Below are 12,481 nucleotides of genomic sequence, written 5' to 3'. Positions count from 1 at the left end.
GATTACAGGAATTCTAAATAGGGAGTCGTGTAGAGTTGTTGATGTGTTATGAGAGCATTACTATTCTTTCGCAGTTGGCATGTTGCTTCCGATTAGGTATTCTAACTGTGACAGCTTCGATTAGCAGAAAGCGCGAAAGACAGTTTCAGCAGATTTTGTGCGAGCCGAAAACTTTGAAAGCTGTTTGATTATTTAGAGTCGCAGTCATAACGTACTCCACGTGTTTTGTCTGCAATCCCGATTTCTTGCGTACACATAAACCTATGTTGGATTAAAACGGCATTAGAAGAGGTAAAAACTGGCTACATATGCCTCTACAGTGTGTAATCTTCCTGTTGAACATACGTCATTTGAAGGATATTTGGTATCAATGTCGCATCACCTATATAAAAATAAGATGACGATCTCGGCTTCGATCCCTTTTCCAAATCCAAGTATAGTATGATGTAAGCGGGAGGCATTTTGCTCGGAGGCGGTAATGAGAAATATGTATCGAAGCTTTATTAACTATTTACCAAATTTGGTGTCGAGTGATCTATGTTAGATCATCTTGACGGCCTAATTGTAGCTTCGCCGTTTCCATCAAAATACATATTACGTAATGCGCTGTTCGAAGCGTATCTCACACTAATCAAAACACAGTGATACGCGGCCTCACACGGAGTCAAGCAACGTTTATGTCTGTGACATCAGCTACATCGTTTACCGTACTATGGTTGCTTACGAGGCATGATAGTCTGAACTTACGAGGTTTGAGTATCATGCCCGAGATAATGGCGTGCCCGCGATAACGTAGGCAGCTGTAGATTTTAACGTGGATGAATTCACAAGCCATATATTGTCGATTCTGATACCGAATGGGGAAAATTTTCCTCACATTCTTACCTTCCCATTTCATAACGGGCCACTTTCATTGTACTAAAGGGGTGAATGCTCAAGGCGTTTCATACGGCTTGCCCTTTACCTTGTCACCTGGATTTATATTTTTTCCAAAAACTTATTTGATCATTATCTACCATGCCAGCTTCTTCATGGAGTCGGAAAAAGTGGTTCCACCTTTTTGACGACCCCGCAGTCCACATGTTAATCTTAAATTCCCCCCGGCACCACTGTTAGATCAACTGATATTTTTACAAATGGCACTAGGTCAAATAATCTAATTCTAAATACATTTCACTTTCTGTCATTTATTTTCAACTTTGGTACTGACTTCATAGACAACTTTGGTGGTGTAAGTGTATTTACTAGGGATAGCGTTGGAAATATTTGTTATTGGAAGGGCAGTAGCACACGTGAATATTTTCTTGATAATAGTGGCTACGAAGTAAAAAAAAAATAAGAACTTGCACAAGCGTTGATTCGTAAACACCGCGTTCCAGTCTACAACTACAATTCGTTTTTCATTATGTTATCAGCTATTTAGTACAGACTAGCAGTGCCTGTGTCGCGACCAGTTAGAATTTCACAGTTTCACAGCAGCATAGCGTATTGGTGTCTTTATGTCCATGTCCATGTCCATGTCTTTATATCCATGTCCAAAATGCCCTCCCGCCCCCCATCATTTTCATGTATACCGAAATATCAAAAATCCTTTTGGTCTGTTAGAAAATGGTTACAAACCCACGGATATTAAGCACGGACATATCGTTGCCATCTACCGTGCCCACCACGCCGTAAAGAAGTGTCTAGTCCCGATGTCCCAAGTCCCTCCTGTGACGAGAGTAGTGTGAGTTATTGTCAAGTGCGTTCGAGTTTGTATGAAGTTACACTTGCAAGATGTCTGACCAATTAATTGCAGCCAACCTGATAATGTAGCCCACAATGAAATTCAGTTTGCCGCCCCTATCGGAACCTATATCATGAAAATCAATGTTACTATAATAAAGCAGTCGTGAATTACTCGCATGCACCATTGATGTCTTGGGGTTGAATGGTTGCGTGCAATGACTATAGTCAAGTGAAGTTTGGGACGGAAGGGGCTTCAGCGTTGCAGAAAGGGCTAATGTACTGCGCCTGAGCGTGATACTGCTGTACAGTGCACATGCGTGCAATCACATAAATATACACTTAAGTGAACTCCTACTATAGGCTGCATAGTGCATAGTGATGATATATATAACTAGATGATATCTTGATATCGCCGATTATGAATAGTAAGCGCTATAAAAGCATTCCTGTGACAAGGCGGTTAGTCGACTTGGCGTAATTTCATGTTGAATACGCAAGTTACAAACGCCTGTCGATAATAAGCCACACGCCGGTCAAATTTCGCTGTATGCGCGCAGATCAGAAACGCACAAGTCGCCATGAGTCAAAATCCGCCAATGCAAAACTGTCTGTGCGCTTTCAGTCACAACTACTCCTGTCACCAAGAGAGTTGGACGCGGAAGTATGGATTATCTGACTGCCGACGAAATGAAGTTCAGGCGAAGGTCGCACAGTTACTCCGAAGCGGACCGCGCCGCGCAAAGAAAGCGCTCCCAGGATTCGGCGGCGTGTCTGCACTACCCCGACGATGCTGCGTAAGTATGGGGGAATTTGGCATATTGAGTGAGAGGAGACTTCTGTCTTAAGTGGCTATACCTCCTTGGCTTTCTACCTTAGGTATAGGCCCCGTTATACAAAATTTCGAATTTTAGCTATGCTGTGTTGTGACGTCACAGCTGTCGGTTGCGGCACTCTTATGAGTATTTCTCCACTTTCATCCAAATCTGCAGACAATATATGATAACGCTTGGTAAAGAAAGGCAAATTTTCGCCGAAAATCCCGAATTTAGTTCCCAACTGAGCAGAATTGAGAATGAACTATACCCGGCCTACCCGCATTTCCGCAACGATATACGTGTGGCCAAGATGAAAGTTGCAGAAGACAGACGAACATTTTTCGGGTCGAACTTTTTACCCATGATGTTATTTCATGGATCAAATGTGAAATAATGAGTGTTAATGATGTGTCACAGTGTCCAGCACGAAATTGTGGGCGAAGGTACCAATCGGATTATCCCAAATTTACCCTCCGTAGTCAAAATGTCAGTTATGCAAGAATGCATAGTAGGGCTGTTCAAAAATAACTTTTCTTCGGATTCCCGCCAGTCACTGATTAAATTGTCAGGTTACCCTAAAAAACGCCGCACACCAACTTTGTTTCAATTCTAACAAGTATAAGCCGTCGCAGAGCCAATTAAAAAATGTTAATTTATAGGGGAAAATTTAAAAAAAAAATCACATTTTTCTGTCAACCCCATGAAATTGTTGATTTGTCTTCAAAAACGATGCGAAACAAATTTGACTCGATTCCAACCGGTAGACGCGGAGTTATTTGAGTTTTTCGTTGATAATTCTCGGATTATCCTTGTGGTTGGAATCCGGTTGGAATCGAGTCAAATTTATTTTGCATCGTTTTTGAAGACAACTCAACAATTTCATGGGGTTACCAGAGAAATTTGAATTTTTTTCATTTTCACTAATAAACTAAAAAATTTGATTGGCTCTGCAGCGGCTGACACTGGTTAGAATCAAATCAAATTTGGTGCGCAGCGTTTTTTAGGGTAACCTGGCAATTTAATCAGTGAATCACTGGAATCCAGGAAAAAAGTTATTTTTAAACAATTGCATATTCATTCTGTCGAAGTGTGGATACTGGATACATTGCGGAGCAATCGAAATCGAAGCAACCATCCTCCTTTTAATCAGGGAGCCATATGTCCGCTCTTCTCATTATATATCGCCAAAACACAATTCTTGTTGGGCCATAGTAGATACTGTGAGTTTGTTAGTAAAATTGAACCACGCTTTTCAATATGAAGCATCTCAGGACTATAACCTGCGTCAATGTTTTACTCAAGTTCCTTTCCGAAACCATTACGTGACTTCACCAAAATTTACAGATATTATTTGTAATCGCTTGGTAGCAGCGAATCAGTTGAAGAGAAAAAGAGGAACACTATACTTGCCATTTTCGGTTCTCCAGGGATATCTAAAACTGTCGGTTCTCTCACATAATACCATATAATTTCGCAGGTCGTCTTCCGGTTCGCTGTCCAATTCTGACACCCGAAAAGCAAGCAAGAAGGGTTTAAAAGTGCTGATTAAGAGGTAACTGCCTTAGACCTGGAAACGGGCCGATTAAAGAATGGAAGCACGTCTTTAATTGAGCCCCGACACAATCGGTACCATGTCCGCACTCCAGAATAAGCGAACATAGTTACGTTCACTCGCGAATTCACCTACGTCGAAACTGACTGAACCGCGAAAGCCGCAATTACTGATCAAGTGATCAGTCATGATCATAACTTGCATGTGTGTAGTTTCGTTCGGCGATGAAGTCATATAGCTCAAATCAATTTGATGGATACCTGTTGTGATACACTGCACAGTGGCGACGTCCGATCTCGGCGCGTACTGTTTTCACTGATGCGACAGTTTATATGCAAAATGGTACATGCAGGTCACTGTAGTCAGCCTCATATCATTGAGTAATGACAGAGCAGGCATACAGGGTATAGAGCTATCGGTCCTTGAACCTACGGCAAACCATCGTTTTTAACATATGGGCCGGAATGGAGGATACGTTGACGGTAAATGCACAATGCACATGGATAGCATCACATGTGGCGTTAGTTCATTCATATTCCTATGTATTTGCCTTGTCAGGGATCCATGATCAATGGCACGAAACATATTAACTAGCAGGCTAGAAGCACACTGCCGAGTCAGTATAAACCCAGCGTGCATTTTGCGCCTACGATTTGGATTTGCGATAAGTAACAACTGTGACGTCACAACGCAAGCTCCTTGGATATTCAGTTGCACAAATTCACTCTCTTCTAAATTGCCAAGTGGGAGGAGCAGGTATTTAAACCCGGCGATGTAAATCGGTGACAATCTCACTCAACTTCGAACTTTATTGCAATCATCCAATTAAATTACAACAAAGAATCCAACGCTCATCACTATGACCCTATCTGCGCCTGTGTTTTAGTAGAGTACACGCGGGTTATGCACACAGGTCTGATGACGCTACCAAAATCGAGCAATACACCCATAACATATAATGTAAACAGTATTAAATGGGGTGTAGTTGTAGACCCATTTCTCGGGAGTTTTAGCTCAGGTATATGTGTTAAATATTCCGTCAATGTGCGTATGCCATGGCAGCTTAACCATGACTTCACTTCAATGTGGCCTTCCAAAATTCTGTCTCTATATACTCCTTCGAATATATTCGCCAAATCCCTAACGCATGTAGCGCACACTGGCGCAGAAGGTCAAGATAATATCAGAAATGAATTGATCAGCTTCAATGCAGAACATAGGAATTCATGTCTGATAAATTGCAGCGAGGATCTTTCTATCTTACAAAAGAACGTATCGCCCGCAGCAGTATATGGAGGACCGTGTCAAGACAGGATGAGGTTTCTCAGGTCCCATTGTTGCGCATGATTCATTCCAGTGCATTTGCTGTAACGAAAACACCTCTGCTGAAAGAATACCTCAGCTTCCGTTTACTGAGTAGACATCCGAACAGTACAAGGCACCGTTATTAACGTATCAATTCTATGTTCTGTGGTACTCACAGTCAAGTATTGTTATAGTACAGGTATCAGTTAACATGAATGGTGACACTGTAGGTGCCAGAAATTGTGACGTCATAGCCGACGAGAAGTTCGATGCAATCAGCAATGAAATGACACGCAGGGATGAAGCAATCATTGCGCGCGTTGATGTGATAGAGGAGAAATTATGCGATGTGGTTACTCAAATGGATAAAGTCGGCGAACTGTTGGATTACCTCCGCGAAAAAGCTGAGATTGAGGTAGATAGCTCAAGCAAACGACTGCAAACCGCCGAAAACCAAGCGGTTGATTTGCCGGAGCCCGCTTTCCTCAAAATATCCGGATTGCAATGGGACGACTCCGAACTCGCGGAGTGCAAGCCGAAAAAGAAAAGGAAAAAACTGCAGCAACTAGCGGAACATTTTTTCTCTGACACTCTGTGCATGCCGCACAAGGAAGTAAAGCACCTCAGCATTTGCGAAGTGTCAGTGTGCACAAAGAAATCGCTACCCGCCGACTCCAGGCCGCTGCAGATTATAGTGGTAGGCTTCAGCAAACCGAGCGATATCGAAACCGTAATGGAATACAAGAAAGCGGCCAAGATGCAGGGTTATAAAATGGAAGATTGCAGTAATGAAGATTACTGCCTATCTGTGGCAGGCGGCGCGCTGCGCAAGCGAAATTCGGTTCACAAACGCCTTTCCGCAGGGTAAATCCGTATATTTGGGAGGCTGATAACAATCATAACATGTTGACGATATTCAGTTTAATACATGCCTTCCCTGTAATGGATGGAGATATTATAAACTTTGAAATCAGCGAGCATTTCGCTAACCCCTTTTTGTCGCTGCGATATCCGCTTGTTACCAGAGTCTGATCTCTGAGTTGAATGCGTTTGCTGGATAGTTAAAAGCCCTTTGTGTCACCCCGTTTGAATTTTGCGGAATAACCTCATGAACCCTGTCTGTTTTCAGTTCCGATCTCTTGCGACGCTTGTCGCCCGATAGGAGAAGGTCACCCAAAACCAGCACGGAAAATCTCGCCAATCTGTCGGACTCCGTCGGAACAAGGCTGGCAGGAGGTTGGTTGAGGCATTTAATAGTAAGATTACATACAGTAATCAGCAGAGTTGGGCACGGAGTAATTTTACTTTTTCTTGGTATTTGATTAAGTGGATATTGTTTTAGAATACTTACACTTTTATTTCGCTGTTTTAAAGCAAAATTACATAAGTGACGGAGTTTGTAAAGTAGAAAGTAGCTTGTTTTTTTCTGCATCACTGTTACGGTTGAAATTGTCTTGATAGTCGAGCGAATAGCCTCTGTATCATCTGAACTGAATATTCTTTCGAAATACGCCCCATTTACATTGCTAATAGTCATTTTGTGCTGGTCGCGACGATGGATCTTTCAATACTTAAAGTATAGCCACCTCTGGTGGACTACTGTAAGTATATACAATGTCACAACCAAATTATCTTTTAGAAATTACATACTTGAGTACTTTTGTAATCCCTCACTTGAAGTAGCTTTGCTAATCTTGACCATCGCAGCTTCTACTTGTGAATGAGTAGAAATCTAGGGCATTATGCTTCTATTTCTACTTGTGTAGCAATGCTGACTAATTTAACCACATATGGAATTGAATGTATTTGCCTATATCGCTGTCACGTTGAATTTTTGCCTCCCACAGCGAGCGCATATCAGCATCAGCGTTTGAGCACTTGAGCGGGTTTGGGAATTGGTTTGGGCTCACGGGCGTGCCGCGTGTGAGTCACTAAACAGCGCAGATAAGCGCCGTTACTTGATGGAAAGCATTGTAGTTTTGTTTCAAAGTCTCGTCGAGGGAATTTTAAAACTGTGTCGGGCCCGGGAGACGATTGTATGCCAGTGTTCGCGTTGAAATGAAACCGAAGTGGTCGGCATGCGAGTTGCACGCGAAATTATGATTTAGAACACAAATGATGTTTTTGTATGATTGCATCGTGGCGTGCAGTAGTGTAGTAGAGGAAAGTGTACGAAAAACCAGGGGTGAATCGATATTGAAGTTCACTTGTAGATAGGTGTTCAGTAACGAAGTATATCTCATTTTTCCGAGTACTCAAGTAGGTTTCGAATTCATCCGCTACTTGAGTGTTTATGTGTTTAGACTAGTGCTTCTCCAAACTGGGGTCAGCGTTCCTTTTGGGGTCCACAAGATTATCTGTTAGGACAGCCAAGCACCACCTGGATGATGTGAATTTTTTTTTTGTGGAAATTTGGATTTCAGGCAACTCATTGTTTGAACCTATAACTCGAAGGTGGCCCAAAATTATTTCGTTATTCAAAATACATATACATACATATTTTGGAGTTATTCAAATCGAAATTTTAATCGCGCGTCGCGTGATTTAGTGTCTCTACATTTCTGGAATTCACTACAACGACTAAAAAATAACTGCACACTCATTTCCAAAACACTGGTTGGTACCTATTTGGACTCATTTGTGAATTGTGTGACACAGTTTCTGAATCGGATGTATATGAAGGGTGTAGCGATGAAATTACCCGTAGATGTGAGAGGAGTCTGAAGGCTTCGTCGCTCAGAAATTGGGTTGATCACCCTATGAATGTCAATATCAGATTTTTAGGGGGTTGAATATGAATTTGAATGTGTATTCTGTATGTATGCGGCTCACGGGTTGCGTTGTCAAAAACGCAACCAAACACAGCCGAGCTGGTCGCAAAAAAATCAGCTACACCCGTCACATTGACACCATAAAATCCAACATGTTGTTTTATGTTAATTTGGTAAGAGACCGTAAGTAATTTCTAAAAATTGTTAGTTGGACCATTTCGTAAATTTTCTTGAAAAGTTTGGGAACCACTGGTTTAGACTGTTTCCACTTGTAATATTAGGTTGACAGGTATTTATGCAAAACTGGCACTAAAATATTCACTTTTTACTTACTTGGAAGTCTCTACTTCTACTTTTACTTGGTCACCAACAATGACTACTTTGACCATCCCTGCGCTTGTGGCAATGCGGCTTTGGTTAAAATCAATGCTTTATCCGTTGGTGTAGTTGGTTACGGTTATTATGTTTCTGATTTGGTGAATTACGTATGGCTGCTTATTTCAAATAGCCCAATCTACATGGGTGTGGTGTTAGCAGATCAGAAATGGGACTCTAAGGTACTCGCAAGGATAGGGAAAGAAGGCTATTTTGGGTCAATATTCCCGATATGATGAAACAGTAGTTTGGATGATGAATCGATTGCAATTGTGGCAGTGGTATAGTATAGTCTTTGTTACACTTCGTAACACTTCCCCAGATACATTTGCCACACGCGCAATATTATTCACGCTGCGTTACATCCTTTGAACTAGCAAGGTTTCTGCTTAATCCAAAGCTGCTGACGATTACCCCTGACGAGTGTCAGCCAAAAATATTCGGGTTCATTTCAATATGAATATACTATTCAATTGTGTACCAACGAATCTTTTAGAATTCCATGACTCACGTTCGCTTCTACATACCCATTAGAGATGGACGACCTTTTGCACTCTATAAGGTCCCGTGGTCGGGTCACTGCCGCCTAGATAAATAATACGGCGTGGTCAGCCTATTTTCCGTTGCGGCAACCCGTGCCGAATAGGCATCTGTATCAATAACAGTACAGGAATGCAACCGTTTCCATTCATAAGTGTGTCGCGTTTTGTTGCGCTGACATAGCACAGTCTTCCTTTCAATAAGCACGGAATTCAAAATTCACACGTATGGCTCATCCGCATTACTTTATGAATCATGATGCCCGATCGTAAAGTTTGCTCCAGAATTTTGTTCAACAGCTATTCATAGTTATATCAGGGTCAAAAGTTTCGCATTAGCGCGAGTTAACATGTACCCAGGTGATAAATTCGATCATGATTGGCGAATAAGGTAATGGAAACCATTACTCTGGCATATTAGATAAAATCGGGTCGCGGATATAAACGATCTATAATGGAGCTTTGCACAATAGTAATATCACATTTTCGACCCACGCATTGTCAGCGTCATATGTCTCTCCCGCTAGGGTACTACTTTCGCGCTTCTCGTCTACAATCTACAATCTACATCTATACTTGAAGTAGTTGTTTCGTATCATGAAAATCGTAGAAATTCACATAATTTCTACTTCTACTTGAGAATCACGCCAACTACTTTCACCACTCTCGCATCTATATACGCTTCTACAGCTGTATATTACCTTTCAATACCTATCTACAGCCGGAAACTGTGATGGTAAAACCACAATGAATATGATATAAGTGTCATCGCGATCGCCCTATATGTACCACGTACACGTACATGTAATTACAACATTGACTTACATTTCTCGAATATGATATCGCACACCGTCAGATATCTCTCACTCTGTAACGCGATAAGACAATTGACGCGAGGCTTCGGCATTTCTCATTCACAGCGGGCAGTACCGGTAGCATAGCGTCGAATAACAGCGATCAAGTCGATTCGCCGTTCAAGAGCGGATTCAGGAAGAATTCCGGGACGTCCATCGGCAAAGACTCGGGAATTACGACTCCTACTAAGAATCGGAGAAGAAACGCAGTGGATATGAGTAAACCCGACCTTTTCGAAATGGACAGCAAAAAGTAAGAGCATTCCTACGCACATACAAGACAGCTATCGTCATCGATGCCTTTTGCGAAGTAGTAAACAGTCGGACGATCATGGGCTTCCAGTGAATATGTAGATTTGATGATTCATGCCTTTCCGGCAGTGCACTCTGCCATATAGCTTGATGCTATGTATATTTTGCTATCACGGAGCGCAAGTACTACCAGACGTGTAGACTTGTAGAGTGAGTCTAGACAAAATACGGTTCGTTAACTATGAGTCGATAATCAAGTCTTTTTATAATGAGAATTTTCCTCGGCTATCCTTGATCGGTGGATAATCCGGGAATTATCATCGAAAAACTCACATAACTCCGCTTCTACTGGTCGGAATTTACTCAAAATTGTTTTGCAACCAATGTCTTTGAAGACAGCTCAACAATTTCATGGGGTTGGCAGAAAAATTTGAATTTTTTTCAAATATTTCCCTAATAAATAAAAATTTTTAATTGGATCTGCGGAGTCCTATAATTGTTAGAATTGAACCAAATTGGGTGTGTAGCGGTTTGTTAGGGTAACTTGACAATTTAATCAGTGAATGGCTGGAATACGGGAAAAAAATTATTTTTGAACAATCCTCCACATTCTCGAAGCTTATTGACACGTAGGGGTAAGTCATAACATACCGAAAACCATGCTTGGATATATATAGATTATTACATGCATTGCTGACTTTGCGAAACAAAGACATAAGTCACGTAAACATCTCAAATAATCTAATTTATATTGCTCGTATGAAAAATTCATGAACGTGTTGTGAACGTAGATTTCATCAACACGATGCGAGAGAGACAAGGACAGACAGGAGAGAAAGTAGGTCCCGCCTGATTACATGCCAGATAAGAGGAGTTCTGGCTTGTAACAAGTGTCACGTGCAAAGCAAAGAACAGGCTTATCACTAGTGACTGGCAAAATCGAATCATGGCCGGCGTAGATCACGCCTAAATCGAATCGATTCACTACTTTTAATAACCGAAATGAGGTACCAGCAATGCGCATCAAAATTCCGTTGTCTTGCGCGGTGCGCACCATCATTGTTTCATCTTTGTTCTATAATGTATACACATTGCCATCTATTTATGAAAATGGTTTTTCTGGGCACGTAACTGTGTCATAATTCCCGTTGATTCGCTTCGAGTCATCTGATTCGATTCTCGAAGCGCATTATCCGAATCGAATTGGAGTCTGTTATTCGTTTTGCCCGCCTACTTCCCACCACGGTAGTCGAATTAGTAAGCATAATTGAGGACGATGAAATCTGTTATTTAAGGAGACTCAAGGAGGTACGGAACTTCAATATACGATTGAATAATATATTCATACACGACCTAGGATAATCGTCATACGATTACGATATATTATACAATGTTTTTTCCAATTCTCTGCTAGTTGCCGACGATTACCCCTGTTGAGTGTCAGCCGAAAATATTCGGGTTTATTTCAATATGAATACGGTATATTATTCAATTGTATATACGTCTTTGAACTTATGGACTTTGTTAACAATACTTAGCTCCCGCGACATCTATATAGCATCCCATGTTCATACCATCCTATCATAAGAATTCGCGTACATCTCATCTAGGCCAATCAATATGACCACTCGCACGCACTACGCGTATACGATACGTGCCGCTTAAACCGGTCGTGATTCACTCGGAAATTGGCCATCTCAAAAGCAAGTGACTTCATACTTTCATCACACACCCGTATCGTAGAGAGCGTTAACGGTGTTGGGAATATAAAACCGCGTTGATACATACCGGATATGTTACTTGTCAGATCAGCTTATTAATAAGCGTATATATCAGAAGACAAAATGAATCTTTAGCCTGAAGTGCGCAGACTTTAACGCCACGCAGATAATTTGCAATCCAAAATTCATTTTATCTACCATCTGTCAACGGCCAGATAATAACTGCGCGGGAGTGAATATTTTCTCCGCCGTCAGGTCTAATGGCTGTTTGACGGTCCTGTTTTCGTACTATCAGAATCTATTGTCGGTATCGCCTCGGTTTACTCATAGTTATGCCTTCGCCGGTATACAGAGAGAAAGCGGCTGCGTCACCGAAGAAGTTTTCGGCGCGGTCGAGCATCCGGAAGAAATTCGGCAAGATAACGGACTCCAAACCGAACAACGCGGCGTCCGGCTCCGGCATAGCCCGGTGAGTGGATGTTATGTATTCCGTGATGTCATTTTCTCCGACTGTTTTTGCCATGCCGGGTTAAATCGGAGTTCATGTGTAGTTTACAGGAAATGAGAGG

General features: G+C 41.7%; 1 protein-coding gene across 2 annotated transcripts in view; it reads left to right on the top strand.

The window, feature by feature from the left end:
- Window positions 1-12,481, top strand: part of LOC145455642 (uncharacterized) — a 96,932-nt gene that overhangs the window by 10,959 nt on the left and 73,492 nt on the right. Inside the window, exons 5-9 of one of the 2 annotated variants that reach the window (XM_080333624.1) lie at window positions 2,351-2,522; window positions 4,021-4,095; window positions 6,530-6,636; window positions 10,006-10,192; window positions 12,265-12,381. In XM_080333624.1, coding sequence (XP_080189750.1) covers window positions 2,351-2,522; window positions 4,021-4,095; window positions 6,530-6,636; window positions 10,006-10,192; window positions 12,265-12,381 — 658 coding nt within the window. Of the gene's footprint in view, window positions 1-2,350; window positions 2,523-4,020; window positions 4,096-5,555; window positions 6,265-6,529; window positions 6,637-10,005; window positions 10,193-12,264; window positions 12,382-12,481 lie in introns of those variants that run through there. The other variant, XM_080333625.1, reaches the window with a different exon arrangement.

This window comes from Botryllus schlosseri, chromosome 14 (assembly GCF_051294905.1).
Source record: "Botryllus schlosseri isolate E-star chromosome 14, Bs_hap1, whole genome shotgun sequence".
NCBI classification, from domain to species: Eukaryota; Metazoa; Chordata; class Ascidiacea; order Stolidobranchia; family Styelidae; genus Botryllus; species Botryllus schlosseri.
This window is presented reverse-complemented; position numbering and strand designations above follow the sequence as displayed.